General features: G+C 40.9%; 2 protein-coding genes across 2 annotated transcripts in view; both read left to right on the forward strand.

The window, feature by feature from the left end:
• The window catches only part of LOC311176751 (Fc receptor-like protein 5), a gene marked incomplete at both ends in the record, with an annotated part of 241,867 nt that overhangs the window by 146,594 nt on the left and 76,264 nt on the right, over nucleotides 1-19,009 (forward strand).
• The window catches only part of FCRL4 (Fc receptor like 4), a gene marked incomplete at both ends in the record, with an annotated part of 31,111 nt that continues 16,685 nt past the window's right edge, over nucleotides 4,584-19,009 (forward strand). Inside the window, 5 exons of the mRNA XM_084244002.1 lie at nucleotides 4,584-4,599; nucleotides 5,580-5,831; nucleotides 7,160-7,414; nucleotides 7,716-8,000; nucleotides 8,683-8,970. Of these exons, the coding sequence (XP_084100128.1) occupies nucleotides 4,584-4,599; nucleotides 5,580-5,831; nucleotides 7,160-7,414; nucleotides 7,716-8,000; nucleotides 8,683-8,970 (1,096 nt within the window). The remainder of the gene's footprint in view (nucleotides 4,600-5,579; nucleotides 5,832-7,159; nucleotides 7,415-7,715; nucleotides 8,001-8,682; nucleotides 8,971-19,009) is intronic.

A 19,009-nucleotide genomic window follows, 5' to 3' on the forward strand; every position in this document is an offset into this window, starting at 1 on the left:
GTATATTCTTTATTTGCTTTTAATCGCCTGTGGAAAATTCCTCTTAATCCAAAAGAGGGCTTATGCTTCCATAGGGAAAATGTAAAAAAAAAAAAAAAAAAAAACAAACTACAGTGAGCTTCAGTTACCTCCCTAATTTTAGATCATGAAATACAGAGTAACAGATGACCTGAGTTCCTTATCAAAGGACCATATCCTAACTGTGAGCTAGAGAAATGATTTACTGAGAAGAGTTACTTCCTTTTCTGTATTTTAAGATCAAATCTATTTTGATGCTTGTAAAGAGACTAAGAAGGGAAGTAATAAGGTAGCTTTCTTTTGATGCCCCCCCCCTTGTTCTATACTGCTTGCCAATATTTGTCCAAATGAGGCACAGTTTCCTAGAAGCTTAAGTCAGAAAACAGAGATCACTCATTCATTTGTACACCAAATAACCATGTTTACCTCATTCCCACCTTGTCTCCAGACTTTAACTAAGGTAAGAATTACTAGTGTGACTGGCACATCATGAAAAAAGTGAATAGTAAATGAGCAGAACAGGGCATGGTGCTGGGTGCTACGGAGGACTCAGGGACATAGAGGACATGACTTTGCCCTCAAAAACTGACCCACTGATTAGGACATCAAAGCACACTAGCAGATTTGACTTGGCAGTACAAGGAAACTTTCCCACAATGGGTTAAAGGATTATGTGTGCTGATAACAATTAAATATTGATGAGCCTCGATGATGTCAGACACTCTTCTAATAATACTCCATGTATTGCTTTATCTAATCCTCTAGCAGTTGATGAGCTAGAATTGCTTTAAATCCCATTTTCAAATGGAGAATCTAAGGTGCCCTAAGTTTTATACGCAATGGACAATGTCGGGATTCAAACCCATACCTGACATTGGTGCTACATACTACCCTGCACTGCATGCCCAGCTAAGAGTCCCAGTGAGCTGGATGTCAGCAATCTGAATCAAGGAAGAGAAGGGCACTCCAGCCCAGAGTCATCCCAGATGGCCTCTAGGAAGAGGTGGGATTTTTATCTGGACCCTAATACCTGGAGATACCTGCCTTTTTTTGGTACTGAGGAAGAAAAACATTTCGGACAAGAGGATAGTGAGGCCAAGTGTCAGCAGCAGCCACTGTCATGTTAAAAAAAAAAAAATACAGCAACTATTACTTGAAGGCTTATAAATTTAACTCATTAAGTGAATGATAAATAATTCCAAGGCCACTTTTATGCCTCCCATTTTACAGATGACAGGTACTATGCAGTTTGCCTAGGGTCTCATTGCTGAAATTCTAACCTGTGTCTGTCTGAATCCACAGCCTGAGCTTTTGGCTTCTCCGGGTGGGTGAAAGTTGAAGAGGGCTGGTAGGCTCTCGGGGTGGAAAGGTTTGAGGTAGTTTTCCTTCTGCTAAGGCCTGGTTCTTGCCTCTCTTGCAGCTCCAGTCAGTGGACAACTTGGTAAGTCTCCCCTTTCTTTGCCCTGTTGTTTCTACACGTGCAAGTGCCCTTCTCTTCTAAAGAGAGGCTGCTGTCTGCACTTGCCCTGAGGGCTACACACCTGAAAACACCCCTGTCTTAGGACTCTGAGTCACACTCTGCACCCAACCTGCTGTTGTGCTGGAGGAACTTGGGGCACTCATCACAGAGGTCAGGGAGAAGGGGTGCTCCCCTTCTTCAACATATGCATTGAATCTTGAGAGCAGAAAGTAGAGACATGCCATTGCCTCACCAGGGAGGCTGGGTGTAAACAACTTGTTCATAACTCTAAATTCATCATCCCTGCCCCACAAAGCATGGCCCCTACCCTATTTTTCCTAAATGCCAGCATTCAACGTAAACATTTTTCTCTTCATAACTCATATCAAGATGACATTCTATGGGCACTGTACCCAGATGTTTGGCAATCCCTGCAATTCCTTCCAGCCCAGGATCCATCCCGGGGGCCACATATAGTCCCAGCTCCAGGCGGTGGAGCCATGGCCACTAGCAAGAACTGGTCCCACACTCCCTGGGACTGTGGGTCTCCCCCTCGGTGCTGTGGGCACAGGCCATTTCCCACAAATCCCTGCCTGACTGAAGCGAGATTGTAACTGAGCAAGTGTTTGATAATGGTTCTATGAGAGAGAAATAAAATAGAGAGTGCCTGACATCAGCTGAAATAGAGAGAGCGTCTTACATCTTATTTACAATATGTAATATTGACAATTGAGACATTCTGAAAGAAAGAGGTGAGGGAGATATTTTCCCCTTATTTTCAATAGTGAAAATTAAACCTCTTACTTTAATTTGTACTTTCCCTTATGTTCTCCAACTTTTGTTCATCAATATAGTTACTCTGAGAACCCACTGACTCAGGAAAACCGGACAGGGTATGTCTCCTCCTGGCCAGAGGGCCACCTGCTCTTACCAGGGGCAGCTTACTCAGAACAGCCAGGAGCCCCCTGCAGACACCAAAGCAACAAATCCATTCCCTCCTGAACAAGACCAGCTGCCCAGTCCCCATTTCTTTATCTCCAGGCGCTTGCTGGGACCTGCCAGTGGGGATTTTCTATTCACAGCTCACTGGCGACAGGGTATTCTGTAGAAACCAGAGAGACAGAGACAGAAAGACAGAGAGACTGCGGAGACACCTCAGTGTTTCCCATTACCAAAAAGAACATTTATAGGAAATGATAAGCCAAAAGTATGCCCACATGATACCCAAAAGACTCTTCAGTTATAGAATTTTGGAAAGAAATATGATTTTACTTAGATTTAATTATACACAGTAGCCAGAATTATGTTACAATGTGTTAACCACCAGCACTCCCCACAGCACCCATCAAAAAGATAAGGGACATTTAGCATCTTCATATAAAACAAATATTCAGGTTACTCCACTGCTGTTATCCCAAACAAAGGGAGTGTATTGCCTTTATATCATGGGTATGACTAAAACACCTATTTGGCCAGTTCTTTCTGAGATGGTAAGAATATTTACAGTTTTCAGCTTCAAAAAGGCAATTATTTTAAATTCTTAAATGTAGAGCCCTCCTTCTTTGACTTTACTAAGGAAAAAGTACACTTAAAAAGTGATTCCACTTAAATTTTTTTTTGTAAACCGCATACTCCTAAAATTAAGATTTTATTTTTGCAGAATAAAGTAATACAACGGAAATTACTTGTTTTATGTTTCACTTCACAGAATTTTGATTGCCACAGGCGATGTATAGAACAAAGCAGGGATCTAATATGATTTTCTTTCTTTTTTTTTTTTTTTGGATGTGGAGGCTGCCATAGCTTCAGGTGGGGACTCTGTTCCAATGGGAAGTGGGGGAGGGGAGGAGGGAGCCAGGACTGTGCAGGAACCCCAGGTCCGCACTGCTTCCTTCACCCTACAGGAAAAAACTTGCCCATCATCCTGAGACCCCAGCCCACTCCTGGCTTTGGACCTTTGACATCAATTTGTGCAAATAGAATCATGTGGCTGAGGGAAATAGTGTTTCACTCTTTCAAAACTAGTATGTAGGGGTGGGGAGGGCTGGGGGGGAGTGAGGGAGCAAGGGGCTACGGAGAAGAGTATTTGGGACTAATTCTCAGAAGCCAAGCGTTGACCCCTTCAGCTGTGGACGGGGACCATGCGGGCCCTCAGAGAGGTGGTCCCACATAACTGGCTCTGACTGTAGGAATGCCTGCATCGTCAACGGAATGGCAAATGTCACTTTGTAATCAGTTTTCACTGTACTCCAGTGAAAGGTCAGCCTATGAAAGCACTATCTTTGAGCAGGTTAGACAATAGCATTAGAGGAGAAAGGCCTTTTGAGTGCATCTTTCCAACAGAGAATAATTTGGGCTGTAATTACTTTTGCTATGTCAGAAAAGAAAGACTTTTCCTCTGTGCTCTGAAGTTGTAATGGGGGGTCTGAAAATGAAATGGATAAAAGACATATTAGCAAGAGAAAATATAGATTTTTATTCATTACTTAGAAGAGTACACGCATAAATTGTGATTCAAGGAGGCAGTGGGAATTGGGGGTGTATATACCGTTTGAATAGGGGGAGGGGTAGAGAAGGGCACTTACAGGAAAACAAATGACTTAGAAAGAGAATAGAAGAGAGGTATGGTAGTTTAGTGACAATGTCTGTTTAGTCATGGTGCTGACGTCTGAGTGATGAGGCAATTTTTCCGGGTTGCTCCTGGGAAGGCCATTTATGACCTTTGAATTCTTTTGGGAGGCTCTGCTTTTAATCAGATAAGGAAGGTCAAAGTAAAGCAGATATATAAACTATATAACCTAGTCTCAAGTGTCTTCAGCTCAAAATAATTTTTATGTCACTGTTGTATTCCGAACTGATTCAGTTAGGAGCCCTCAAAGCTACAAAACTCAGAAAATAAATGTCAGACAAGAAAAAGCCCCAACTTCTAGTTGGGAAACAATTTAAAAATCATCTCCCAACCCCGAATTCCTCTCCAAAAAGGATGAAGAGAAAGGTAAGGGTCTTATTACTGAATAAATATTGACTGAGACTGTGGTGCTTATCACAAGCAATTTGATAAGAGATTACAGACAGAAAAGAATCTCACTCATACATAGCCAGGCGGATGCAGCCCACTACAGGTACGTTCCCAGATTAAAGTGCGGCTCATCCTCAAGTCAGAGGACTGGCTGGAAAGAAGCTTTTGTGACACACGCGGCTCATTCTAACTTTACTGTGGTGACTAGGGAGACAGGCTGATCTGTGTTAGCTAATTGGCTTTTATTCAGAGGAGAAATAAATTCTGATAGCTCAGGGCTGGAGGTGGTGTTGCATACACAGCAAGGTACCCACTGACCTCTTGTCCTCCCAGAGGAACTGGGAGATAGCCTACTGAAAGTCTGAATTTCAAGAAGATGTTTACTTTCTGAGAAAGACCTTCCTAAGTTATGAGACTGGGAAAGCACTTATAAAGATGTGCATACATTTGACAACCACACAGGAAGAAATTCTGAAAGAAAAAGAAGCGAGGGAGACATTTTTTTCCCTTTATTTGCATCATTGAGAATTTAAATCTCTGATTTTAATTTGCACATACCCATACATTCTCCAACTTCTGTGCATCAATGTGTTAAAGATCACAGCGCCAGATTTCATGCAGGGCCTATTTCATGGTGAAGAAAGAGGAGCTCTAGTTTGGGGAGTTGGGAAGGCTCCCAGCACTTAATCTTTGTAGCTGTTTGAATATGATCCTTACTTCAGACAACCTGCTCACCTCCCCACTTTCTGCTTCTTGGTAAAAGTACAACTTGGATTCTTTTCCATAATTATAATTGACATGTCTATAATTGACCCCATCTTCATCTACACCCACCCCCAACTCTCCATCACACGCCATGCCATGTAAATGCTTATCTAAGAGAAGGGTCTGTCACAGGAGCTGGAAAGCGCAGGGGTCCAGGAATCTACTCAATCATCTGGCCCACCAGAAGAGCAAGGGATTTGTGAGGGACCCAGCCCTCATCTTCAGGGGGCTGACCAGCTGGGGTTGTCCTCCAAAAGGTGAGTCTGCTTCTGTATACAGGCAACGCCATCTCAGATTCATTTCTCTTCTCCTTAACAGTTGCACACAAATCAGTGATTTCCCTCCATCCCCCCTGGACCTCTGTCTTCCAAGGAGAGAGGGTGAATCTGACTTGCAGCGGATTTCACGTCAATGTGACAGAGACAACGACAGGGTATTGTTGGTACAAAAGACAAGAAATACTACGTGAAACCACAGGAAACAACATTGTTGTTAGTAAATCTGGAGAGTACAGATGCCGGGCCCCGGGCTCACTCAAAAGCAATCCTGTGCGCTTGATCTTTTCTTCAGGTGAGAAAGCTGAGTTAGTTAACATCTGAGCTCCTGGAGCTCCCAAGAATAGAGGGTCTCATACTGCTCTAACTCTTGGCCTCAACTACTTTCAGCTTCACATCTCCCTCGTTGTCTGTGTTTTTCAGACTGCTATTGACATCAGGATTTAAAGTCTAATATTAACCAACAAACATTTTTGCACACTAACATAGGGAATTAGATCTGGTGCTCCAGGACGTTGTAGCCTTTCCAAGGAACGTCCTATGCACAAAGTAGGAAGTAAAGAGAGTGGGGGTGCAATTGTATGGGGAATATAACCTTAATGAAAATGCATACATTGTGCAGAGATGAAAATGATGTAAGAATTATATAAAATAAAATATTAAAAAAACAAAACAAGATTTCAGAGATGGTAGGTTCCAACCTCCTTCCTTATGTCCCCACCTGTCCCAGCAACTGTCCCTCCTCTATGTTCACTTTTCCCTCTTGCATGCATGAGAGCCTAACTCTCCTGTCCAGTGATGCCTACTTTAGAGATGATGGTTTGGAAGCACCCATGGGCAGTGCTCTACAGAGCAGGCACTTGACAAAGGACAAATCGAAACTTGTTTTTTAAAAAAATATTTATTTATTTATGCATACAAGAGCCAGGGTGTAGGCCAGAGGTGTGGGGGGTAAGAGGACTCACCAGAGACAGAGCAGGGAACAGAACAGGCAGATTGAAATATAGTGCTAAGGGGAGCAGTGGGCAAGACAGGAGAGGTCTGCTGCTCCATGTGGGTAGCTCCCTGGCCAGGGATCGAACTCATGCTACAGTGGCTGGTGATAGCTCGATAGCTCTGAGACTTTAACCACTTGCACCACCAGGGAGGCTCTTTTCAGAATCTGAAGCTCTTATCAGAATCTGAAAAGCATCAAGTTTCCACAGCAGAGCACCTCCAACTTTCCCCACTGCCATCCGCTGTAGGGAGCAGCCAGTGTGCTGCCGTCCTTCCCAGTGCATTTCTTCAAAAGCTCCTTCTGGGATGGCTCCTGCTCTGATGCATGGAGAGCACGTTGGTGATGCTCCTTAAGAGCAAAGACTATGACCATGCCTCCTCTCAGAGGTTTCTCTCCACCTTACAGTCATATTTCAAGTCTGCCTAAAATTGTTAAGTAGTGGTACTTGGGATTTGTTTAGGACGGTACCTGTGGCTGATTAACTTGGAAGGAAATTAGTGGGTTTGGGTTAGGAGGCTAAATCCTGTAGAAGAAACAAGAGAACAACAGAGCCTTTGTAATTCGTGCTACACCAAGGAAGGAGGGCTTCCCTGGATGACATGTTTTTATCTCCGTGCATTTTCCAGAGTCCCTCATCCTTCAAGCCCCACATTCTGTGTTTGAAGGTGACACACTGATTCTAAGATGCCAGGGAAGGAAGGATGAGAAGATGATTGCTGTTCAATACACCTTCAATGGAAAAGTTATTTATAAATCAAATAAGAGCTGGGAGCTTTTGATACCACAAGCAAGTTTACGTAACAGTGGCTTTTACCAATGCATTGGAACTCTGCACGGAAACTCTCTATATAGATCAAATAAAAAAAATATTCGAATTCAAGGTAAATTCTTCATTTATATAGATTTGCTTAGTAACATCAAGATGGGGAAACTGTGCATGTCAAGAAGGAATCTATATGTTGGTATCAAAATACTGGATAAAGGAGAGTCCTAAGTCTTTTGGAGGCAGAGAAAGGGGAGTGATTGGATTTAAATAAACTGGGGAAGGAAAATGTGCTAGAGCAGTAGATAAGCTTGTTTTGTTGCATGTCTGAAGTTTCCTAGCACTGAGCATGTAAGCCTGCTTCTCTTACAGCTCTAAATACTCTCATGCTGAGAATTTGGTTCCTCTCTTCTCTCCAGAACTATTCTCAATCCCAACATTGAAAGTCACACCCTCCCAGCCAACAGAAGGGAGTTCTGTAAATTTGAGCTGTAAAACACAGCTTTCTCCAGAGCGGCAAGACACTCTCCTTCACTTCAGTTTCTTTAGAGATGGTGGGGTCACCCTGTCAGGATGGAGCAGGTCCCCAAAACTCCAGATCACAACTGTCTGGAGCAAAGACTCAGGAGCATATCAGTGTGGTGCTAAAATGCCGACCAGCAATATCTCCAAATGCAGCCGCCCACTCCAGGTCAACGTGCAGAGTGAGTGTGGGGGGTGGCAGGCGGGCAGGTGTGCTGTGGCCTATGGGGGTGGGGACTGCCCCAAACACATGAATTGTGTCTTCCCGACAGAGACAGTCTTAGTGAGATGCTAACACAAAAGAAATACAGGAAGTCGTTTTTACCTCCATTTCCCTAAAATGAAACTCTGTCACCTAGAAGTGATGTAGCTGATTCGGGGAGTTGGAAACAAAAGTCGGGGAAAACAAAAACAACAAAACAAGGTCACCCTGTTACTGAATTGATTCCTCTAGGAAGCCATACATTGGGGCAAAGGCAAACTATTTAGAGAACAAGCACCCTCCCCTCCCTAGTCAGTAGCAGCAAGCTATGTCAGTGCCTGTGATTTGTGAAGCAGATGAGAAGGACATACAGATGATAATAAATACAAAATAGATCTTGTCTTAGATGCCAAAGCAGGACATCTGGAAATGGGTGCAGTGCAGCCCAGTGCCATAGTGGCCTCTATCGCTGTTGCCTGCCCTTTGAAACAGTTCAGACCACCAGAAATGAAACCCACTGCCTTCTCCAGGGATATCAAGTTCTTCTCTCCTGGAGCCTGAATCAAGATGAAAGCTCATCACATTAGTGGTGCTCTAGGTCCAAAATGCGCAGTCTGCGAGCCACAGTCTTAAAGTCACACCTGTCATCTCTGCTCCTCCAGGGGTCCCCGTGTCTGGTGTGCTCCTGGAGATGCAGCCCCCGGGGGGGCAGGCAGTGGAAGGGCAGAAGCTGGTCCTCATCTGCTCTGTGGCTGAAGGCACAGGGAACACTACATTTTCCTGGTACAGAACGGACAGAGATGAGAGTCTGGGCAGGATGAGTCAGAGTTCCCAGAGAGCAGAGCTGGAGACTCGGGTTATTGGGAAGAGTCATGCAGGGGACTACTTCTGTACAGCTGACAATGGTTACGGCCTCCTACAGAGCAAGCCCGTGAACATCACTGTGAGAGGTGAGTTTAGTTTCCATTGACCTTTTTTATTCTCATCTTTTCCAATTCAATAGGGAGGTTAAATGTTCTCAAATCTTTGTGACTCTCCTTTTCCAATTTCTAAGTTGTCATTTCCTACTGTGAGAATGTCTTCCATTCAAACATCAATAATTTAGGTCACGGTGAGGCAGTGCTGGCCAGGAGCCATTTGGCCTCTGGAAGATGAGTTCATGTCTGTGTGCTCATCCACTGTGTACTGATCTCAAAAAGCAGCCTTAACTTGTGGACAGCGTTTTAGGGTGAGTGCAGCTTTATCATTCCAGTGTCAACTGTCTCGCTTTTCAGTAAATAACCCACTGCATGCCAGAGCCAGAGGACAAGGGCCCCAGGCACTCCTTTACTCCCTTATTGTGGAACTGAGGGCCTCAGGAACCAGACAAGGGCAGAGAGCAGAGGGAGGGACCAGGTCGTCCACCGAGAGACAAGCCTTCTCTTGGGATCCCACAGTTCTAGATTCTATCTCCGTCTCTTCTGCCCCCGGCACCCTTCACAGTAAGAAACGGGTTACTAGTGCCTTCATTCCTCCTCTGTCTCCGGTGCAGTCACAGCCCTGGTTATCAAAAAAGTTTCTTTTTATTGCGGAACTATTTGAAATCTGGGTTTCCCTGCTTTCCTTTATAGTAAAACCCCTCCAAAGAGTTATCTCTACTCACTCCCTTTACTTGTACTTTCTCTCAAACTCATTACCATCAAGTTTTTTTCACTCCATTAAAATTATTTTTGCAAAGATTACTAATGGCCATCCTGTTGAGAATTCTTTGTTTTCATTTTACTTGACCTACCACCAACTTTTAACACCATTTCCTTTTCCCTTCTTGAAATGCTGTCTTCCTTTACTTCTTGGACACAATTCTCTTTTTGTTTCCATCTCATCATCAGACACTGCTTCGAGTCTACTTTACAGGACCCTCATTTTATATCTAAAGTCTCCACTGTGCCTACCCTCTGAATCACCTCCTCCAGTCTCTGGCTTCAAATGTATTATGACTTCCAGATACTTCATACCTCATGACCTTTGCACTGTTCTTCCCCATAGCTTCATTCTCACCTTTTACTTCTTCCAGAACTCTACTTATCTTTTCAGTGAGCCTTGACAACTCAACCACCCCACAAAGCATAGCAGCCCTTCCTCTGACACCCCCCTCCAAGTAACTGCTTGATTGTTCCCCGTGCACTTACCACTAACTACATGTCATGTGGTCTTCTGTTTGCTTGCTGTCTCCTCTCACTCCTTCCAGATTAGCCTTGTGAGAATAGTTCTTTACTTTGATCACAATTGTATCCCCCATTCCTGAATCAGGGCCTAGCTAATAGCAACCTCTCAATAATTATTTGTTGAATGAATGGATTTTGCATGCATCATTTTTGTTGATCACAAGGACAATCCTAGAAGATAAAGTTATTTCCATTCTACACAAAAGGAATGTGAAGTTCAGAGGAATTTGGAAATCTGCAAAAGCTTTTATCTAGCCCCTCAGATCCAACACAATCCTTTAACTCAGGGACACAGCAAGAGTTGTCAAAGTACTCCAAAGAAATACAAACAACTACCTCCCATAAACCATGCTAAACGCCCAGAGCTCTGCTACTTATCTGAGCAGTGAGCCCTGACAGGGAAAGCCGTGAGCCGGAACGGTTCAGTCACGGCTCTGGCAAGGGGCTGCTCTGCTCACGGCCCAGCTGCTGTGCAGTTTTCCCATCAACTCCCTTGAGGTGAGTCCTGTGATCAAGTGGGGGGCTCCCCGATCAGGGGACTGATGTGTTCTGCATCTCACCCTGGAAATTTCTCAGTGAACAGCAATGCTGAGTACAATTCTGATCAGAGCAGGGAATAGACTGAACCTGACACCATTTTAAGGGTATTTCAAGAATCAGGTGGGTGGTGGAAGAAGGGGTTAGCAGAAGTGAAAGCCTCCCACAGACACTCCCTGAAGTCTCTTGAATGCTCGAGAAAGACAATCACTAAATGATTTCACTTTTATGTAGTAGTAAAAGAAACAAAACAAATGAAATAAAACAAAACAAAAACACACTGTGGACTCTGAGAACAAAACAGTGGTTATCAGGAGAGACAGGAAAGCCAGGTGGGTAAAAGGTAAAGGAGGTAAGATGGTTGGTGATGAAAGGAAACTGGACTTTCAGTCATGAGCACAATGTAGTCTATACAGATGATGATAAATCTGCACACCTGAAACCTCCATCATAATATAAAACAATGTTACTTCAGAAAAAATTGAATTTAAAAATTAAGATAAATTTCAGAGCAACACTGAAGGTTAGAGCAATATTTCTCCAGGAAGGCTCTTCAAATGAAAAGTTTACCTTGGGGTCATCCCCCACCAGGGCCACAATGCCCAAACAGGGTAACTGAATCTATTGGTACTTTACGTGTAAGTATGAAATCACCCATTTTCCTTTGGGCGGTGAAGGTGGTTAGGACGGCTGGGCGGGGCAGCGAGCTCATCACTCTTGTACACTCAATGTCATTTCACTCTTACAGTCTCTGCCAGGCAGGTGTCATCATCTGTTAAGGAAACAGGTGATCTCAGAGATTAAGCAGATGTCAATCATTCAGTTGATATTTGCCTGGTAGGAACTTCTTTGATTTTTTTTTTTGTTGACCACATGCAAAATCTTTGTTCTTAAAAATGGAAGAATTTCTAGCAAGAGAAAGAACCTCTGAAGTAACCTGGAGCACTAACTACTGGGATATTTTAGGTTGTGCCATACTCAAAGCACCAGACATGGTGGCTTTAACAACAGAAATTTAGTTCTGGAGGTTGGGTGTGTGAGAGCAGGGTGCCAGGAAGGTGAGGTTCTGCTGAGGGTTCTCTGCATGACTTGCTGTGTTCTCACAAGGTAGAGAAAGTGGAAGGAGAGAGATCCCTGGTCTCCTCTGGTGAGAGCATCAATCCCAGCAGGGGGCCATTGTCATGCCTGAAGCCTCTAAACCTGATTACCTCTCAAGGCCCCATGCCAAAATCATCACAATGGGAGTTAAGGATACTTCAGCATGTGAATGGGAACAATGGGCAAGATTTAGTCCATAAAATGGATGGAGTTGGCTGAGACTACCCCATAGGGGACACCAGGTCGGAGCAGTCCTACTTTGTGGGGGTTTTTCTGAAGCAGAAGAGAGGGTAGTATTGTTATAGAGCAACCCCGATATTAAACGGGTTCCTGGCTGTGGGTCCTTTTCCCCCTAACAGTATGAAGTTCCTGAGCACCTCAAATAATAGCTAATACTTACAAAACAGTGTTCGTTATTGAAAGGTTCTGCGCGGTAAAGACAAGGAGAGCCAGGCTACATTTCTCAAAGGGAGGGAAAGTTTATTGTGCCCAGGGCGGACCTCACAGACCCAAGGCGGGGGTCAGTGGAGTCGCTCACGTTGTTAGGGGGAAGCAGGGTTTTTATAGGGTGAGGAGAGGTCAGGTGGGAAGTTGGGCTCCTACGGCGGGAAAAGTTTGTAGGGCAGGTATAGGTTCTTTGTCTGAGACTGGTAGGGGGAGGAGGGAGGCTCATTGCCTGAGTCCTCCAGGCAGGTATCCGCATTCCTGGCCCCCAGGTGGGCTTCCTGGTTGGCTCCTGCATTCTGGCTTCCTGCATGGACCTTTCAGTTATGTGTCAGGATCTCTTCAAAACACTTCACATAATCCACCAATAAATGGCAGGATTCCCTTCATATGATTGTGTGTTCGGTGTGTGTGTGTGTGTGAACCACATTTTCTTTTTTTGCACATTTTCATATCACACACACACACACTCATGCACACACACACATTTTTCAAAATCCATTCATTCATTGCTGGGCATTTAGGCATCCTTGTCTTGGTTATTGTAAAGCATGCTACAATGGACATGCAACTATTTCTCAACACTTATGATTACATTTCCTTTAAATATGGACCAGAAGTGACATTGATGGTATTTTAATTTTAACTTTTGAGAATCCTCTATATTGCTTTCCATAAGGCTGTGCCCATTTACATAATCCCTTTTCTCCACATTGTCACCAGCAATTGTGATTTCTTGTCTTTTTGGAAAAAAAAAACACCTAACAGGAGTGAAGTGATAACTCACTGGGATTTTTGATTTGCATGTTCATGATAATTAGTATGTTGAGCATCTTTTCATGTACCTGTTAGCCATCTGTTTGTTTTCTTTGGAAAAATGTCTATTCAGGTTCTTTGCCCACGTTTTAATTGATTATTAGCTTTTGTTATGAGTTGTGAGTTCCTTATTAGATATGTGATTTGTGACTATTTTCTCTGATTCTGAAAGCTGACTTGTTATTTTGTTAATTTATTTGCTATGCAGAAGCTTTTTAGTTTGCTTTAAACTGATAAATTTATTCCGTCCTTTTCAACTTGGATGGTTTTTATTTCTTTTTCTTGTCCACTTGTTCTGGCTTGAACTTCCAGTATTATGTGGAATCAGAGTGAAAGTGAGCACCCTTGTATTATTCTGAATATTAAAAGAAGAGCTTTCAGCTTTTTAACATTGAGCATGCTGTTAGCCGTGGACTTGTCATATTGGAGTTGTGTTGCTTCTACACCTAATTTGTTGAGTTTTTTATCCTGAATTGATGTGGAATTTTGTCAAATGATTTTTCTGCAGCTATTGTGATAATCATGTGATTTTCATCTTTTATTCTATTGACATATTTCACATTTATTTCTTTGCCTGTATTAAATCACCCTTGCATTCTCTGGTTGAATCCCACTTCATCACGGTGTCTGATCCTTTTAAAGGGCGTTTGAATTCCATTTGCTCATGCTTTGTTGAGAATTTTGCATCTATGTTCTTCAATAATATTGTCCTGTAACTTTCTTTTCTTGTAGTGTCATCTGGCTTTGGTGTCAGGGTAATGCTGGTCTCATCAAGCTAGTTGGGGAGTGTTCCCTCCTCTTTAATTTTTGGGAGGAGTTTAAGAAGAACCAACATGAATTCATTTTTAAATGTTTTTTAGAATTCACTGTAAAACCATCTGTTTTTGAGATTTTCTTTGTTAGAAAGTGTTTCATTACTGATTGAATCTTCTTACTCATTATTGGTCTATCAGATTTTTCTATTTCTTTATGATTCAGTCTTGGTAAGTTATATGTTTCTAGGAATTATCCATTTCTTCCTGGTTATTCTGTGCTTTTTGTTAGCATATAATAATTCTGTGCTTTTTGAACTTATATAAATTTCAACTACTAGAGTAGTCATATCTTCTAGGACATAGCGTTCCCTCAGGGAGGAAAATATACTTTTCACTCATTGAATCTGAGATCCTACATGTTCTAAGTGTAGCTGATTATGATTTTGCATGGGTGGATTCCCAGGGAGGCAGTGGAGAACGATTCACTACAGGACAGAGAACCCAGATTTCTCCCCAGCTCTTTACTCCTCTAGTTTAACTGTCATGGTGGGAAAGTTGGACTGACTATTGAACACTATTTATAGGTGGAACCCCACATTGGCCAAACAGCAAGTTTGCTGATTTTGTCTGCAAGCAAGCTAAGGCACAGTGACAGAAATGTCACCAATGGTCAATGGCTATGTGTATTGAATGCCAGGAATCATAGATACAAAGCACCATGCAATAAATGGGAATTGTCATTAGTAATACTGTTTCTCTGATATCAGTGTTCTCTGTGTAATTCTGTGGTACTGCTGTCCGAAGCTTGAATTTTGTTTACCTAAGCACCAAAATTCTGGTGCTCACTTTGTCCATTGATTCTATTTTTGCATGGTAGTTCTTATCACTACCAGACATGTGAATGTATTTATTTATTTACTATCTGTCCTCTCTCTCTGGACTATAAGCTCCCCTAGGGGAAGGACGTTACTTCAGGTACATGGCTCTATCCTCAAGACTTAGATAAGTGACTGACACATGGCAGGACTCAGAATGTTTGTTGAGTGGGTGAGTGAATGAACCAATCAATTAAATGAAATCTCTTGGATGATAAGATAGAGGAACAGGTTCAATGGAAATATTGTTAGGAAACACTAACAATTTACTTTATTGCTTACATCAATATATTTCTCACCTCCCTTTCAGAACACATAAGACTCAGATTTCTATAAGGAAGGAGACTGGTAACATTTCACTGTGATGTCCCAATATATTTTCTTTATTTTAAAAATTATATATATATATATATATATATCATTGTTCATTTTTGTACAATGTTTGCTTTCTCTTCTCAGGTGTAGTCCCCATAGAATTCACAAAACCAGTTCACCAGTGCACCATCACTCTAGTCCCTTGTGCTCTTCCCTCCCCTGTTTCAATCCCTCTTCCTTGTCCTCCCCTGCAGAAGTCTCTGATTTATAGTTGCCTGTTAATTTTTAAAAATTTATTGTTATTATTTTTCCTCTGATCCCTTATTTGGTTCCCCTATATCCCTCCTATAAGTGAAACCATCTGATATATTTCTTTTTCCTTCTGGCTTGTTTCACTGAGCATGATACCTTCCAGCTCCATCCATGTTGCTGTGAATGGCATGACTTTATCTTTTTTGATGGCTGAATAGTATTCCATTGTGTATACTTGTATATATGCCACATCTTCTTGCTCCAGTCATCTATTTTTGGGCATTAAAAATTTGTTTCCATATCTTACTTATTGTAACTAGTGATGAAGGTATACTTTTGAATTAATGTTTTTGTATTCTTTGGGTAGATTCCCCAAAGTGGAATTGCCTGGTCATATGGTAGCTCCATTTATAGTAGTCTAAGGAACCTCCTCCACACAGCTTTCCATAGTGATTGGACAAGTTTGCACTCCCACCAGCAGTGTAGGATTGCTCCTTTTCCTCTACATCCTCACCCACGTTTGTTGTTGCTAGTTTTTTTTTTTTTTTTTTAATATGTGCCATTCTCACAGGTGTAAGGTGGCATCTCATTGTGGTTTTTGATTTGCATTTCCCTGATTATAAGTGATGTTGAACATTTTTTCATATGCCTGTTGATCATTTGCATTTCCTCTTTGGAGAAGTATCTTTTTAGCTCTTCTGCCCATTTTTTGACTGGATTGTTTACTTTGTTTTTGTTGAGTCCTGTGAGTTCTTTGTATATCTTTGTGATCAGTCCCTTATCAGTTGAATGCAGCTGTTTATCTTTTCCTTTACTTTCTTTGCCTTGGGGGATGAGTCTTTAAAGATGTAACTGAGATGTATGTCATGTAGTGTTTTACCTATATTTTATTATATATATTTTATGGTATATTTATATATTTATATAGTATATGAATATACCATGGTATATTCATGGTATATGAATATATTTATATATTTCATATTTTACAAAAATATATTTTATATATATTTTCAGGTCTTATGTTCAATTCTTTTATCTATTTTGAGTTGGTTTTTGTGCATGGTGAGAGGTAGTGGTCTAATTTCATTCTTTTGATGCGGTGGTCCAGTTTTCCCAGCACCATTTATTGAACAAACTGTCCATGTTCCATTGCATATTCTTTGCTCCTTTGTCAAAGATTAGTTGTCCATGTATGTGTGGCTTTATTTCTGTGTTTTCTATTGGATTCATTTCTATTTGATTCATTGCTTTTTTCCAGTACCATAATATTTTAATTATTACGGCTTTGTGGTATAGTTTGAAGTCTGGGAGTATAATACCTCCATTCTCCTTCTTTTTAGTCAGGAGAGCTTTGACTATTTGAGTTGTTTTTTTTTTTATGGCTCCATATGAATTTTATCACCCTTTGTTGTATTACTTTGAAGAATGTCATTGAGATTTTTATCAGGATTTTGTTGAATCTGTAAGTTGCTTTCAGTAGGATGGCCATTTTAATAATGTTAATTTTTCCAATCCATGAGCAGGGACAGCCTTTCCATTTTTTTGTGTCTTCTATTTATCCTTTCCATTTTTTTTGTGTCTTCTATTTATTTTAACAATGTTTTATCATTTTCTTGGTGTAGGTCACTCACCACCTTGGTTAGGGTTATTGTTAGGTATCTGATTTTTTTTTTGTTTGTTTCAGTTGTTAATGGGATCATTTTCTTAATTTCTTCTTCTTCAGACTGGTTGTTTGCATATAGGAAGGCTACTGATTTTTGTGTGTTGATTTTGTATCCTGCTACTTAATTGAACTGGTTGATTATTTTGATTAGTTTTTCCGTGGGGTTTTTAGGGTTCTCTATGTATATTATCATATCATCTGCAAATAGTGATGGCTTTACTTCTTCTTTCTGTATTTGGATTCCTTGTATGTCTTTCTCTTGTCTTATTGCCCTGGCTAGGACCTCCAGTATTCTATTGAAAAGCAGTGGCAAGAGTGAACATCCTTGTCTTGTTCCTGATCTTAAAGGAAAGGCTTTCATCTTTGAGAATAATACTGGCTGTGGATTTTTGTATATGGCCGTTATTATGTTAAGGAATGTCCCTTCTACCCTGAGATTTCGAGTACTTTCATCATAAATGGATGTTGAACTTTGTCAAATGTTTTCTCAGCATCTATTGATATGATTATATGATTCTTATTTTTCTTTTTGCTGATGTGTTGGATTGCATTAATTGATTTCGGGATCTTGAACCATCCTTGTGTCGTCGTGTATTATCCTTGAAAAAAATAAACCAAATAGAGAAACCTAAATCACACTTGGTTGTTGTGTATTAACCTTTAATTGCATTGTTGTATTCTGTTGGCAAGGATTTTTGCATGTGTTCACTTGGGTGATTGGCCATAGGGGTGTGTGTGTGTGTTATCTTTGGTTTTTGGTTTTTATATTAGTATAATGTTGGCTTCATAAAACATATTTGGTAGTATTCCTTCTCAATTTTTTGAAAGAGTTTGTGTAGGATAGGCACTACTTCAATCTTCATTTCTGAATATTTGGTAGAATTAATTTGTGAAGCCATCTAGTCCTGCAAAACAAGAAAACTTTGTGGATTCAGAACAAAATACAAAACAAAACAAAATACCAGTATTATGTAAAAAAAAAAAAAACTTAGAAAATATCAGGTGTATTCAGTCCTGTGTAGGACATTTGTACTCTCAACAGTTCCATCAATAAGAATCCGTTGAGTTTTTTTTTTTTCCGGAAACAGTTTTTGGAATAACAATTGTTGAACAATAAATAATAAATAATAACCAATTGAAGTATACAATATTACAAGGTGACAATCACCGTTGACATTTTACATACACGTTAGGTACTGAGAGGTTTTATACACGTTTTAGAAAACCAGTGTTAACATTTCTGTACACGCCAAAGTTCTACCATTTTCCCAAGTGACAATGCTTCCCTTCCAGTTTTACTTTACTGGGTAAGCCAAATAGAACAAATTCATCTAACACCTTTCCCCGGAGGAAAGGGAGAAACTTTGTGGTGTCTCGGGAGCTCTACTGAGGTTTCACAAAATTTCCTTGTATCAGCCAAATGACAGGTTACCAAACTTGTACTTGAATTTAGATTTCTGGGAATCTTTGCCAGCGAAACAACAGAAACAACAATATTAAATTTATATGAAGGTACCGGCTTAGTTCAGTATTACAATGTTGATAATTTTACTGAAATGGCCTGTGTGGCCACATGAAAGCAAGCTTTAGTATTAATCTTTTTTTATTATGTGAATGAATTGATTAAATAATGCAATACAGTCAAATTTCCAACACATTATTGTTTTTTTTAACCTATTATTTGCAGGTTCTATAAACCAAGGCAAATAAAATTCACTTTCCCTCAAACCTTCTACGACTTACTACATACCCTCAATTTTAGCTGTTTCTCTATTCTTTCACATTCTGGCACAACCAGACACTTTAATTTTAAGACAAAACTATTCTCTCTTTCCCTTTTTTTTTTATTTACCATCAGTCACTAATTGCTCTTTTTCTTTCCTTCAGACACCACTAAAACTTTTAACAAGTCATGATGGTGGTTTCCTTTCAGTAGTCCAGAACACAAGGAGGTGCTTTGTGTGTTCGCCACCCCAAAATGTTACTTTAAATATTACAGATTATTAAAATTGACTTAAAAACAGTGT

This window comes from Talpa europaea (genome assembly GCF_964194135.1).
Source record: "Talpa europaea genome assembly, chromosome: 9".
NCBI lineage: Eukaryota > Metazoa > Chordata > Mammalia > Eulipotyphla > Talpidae > Talpa > Talpa europaea.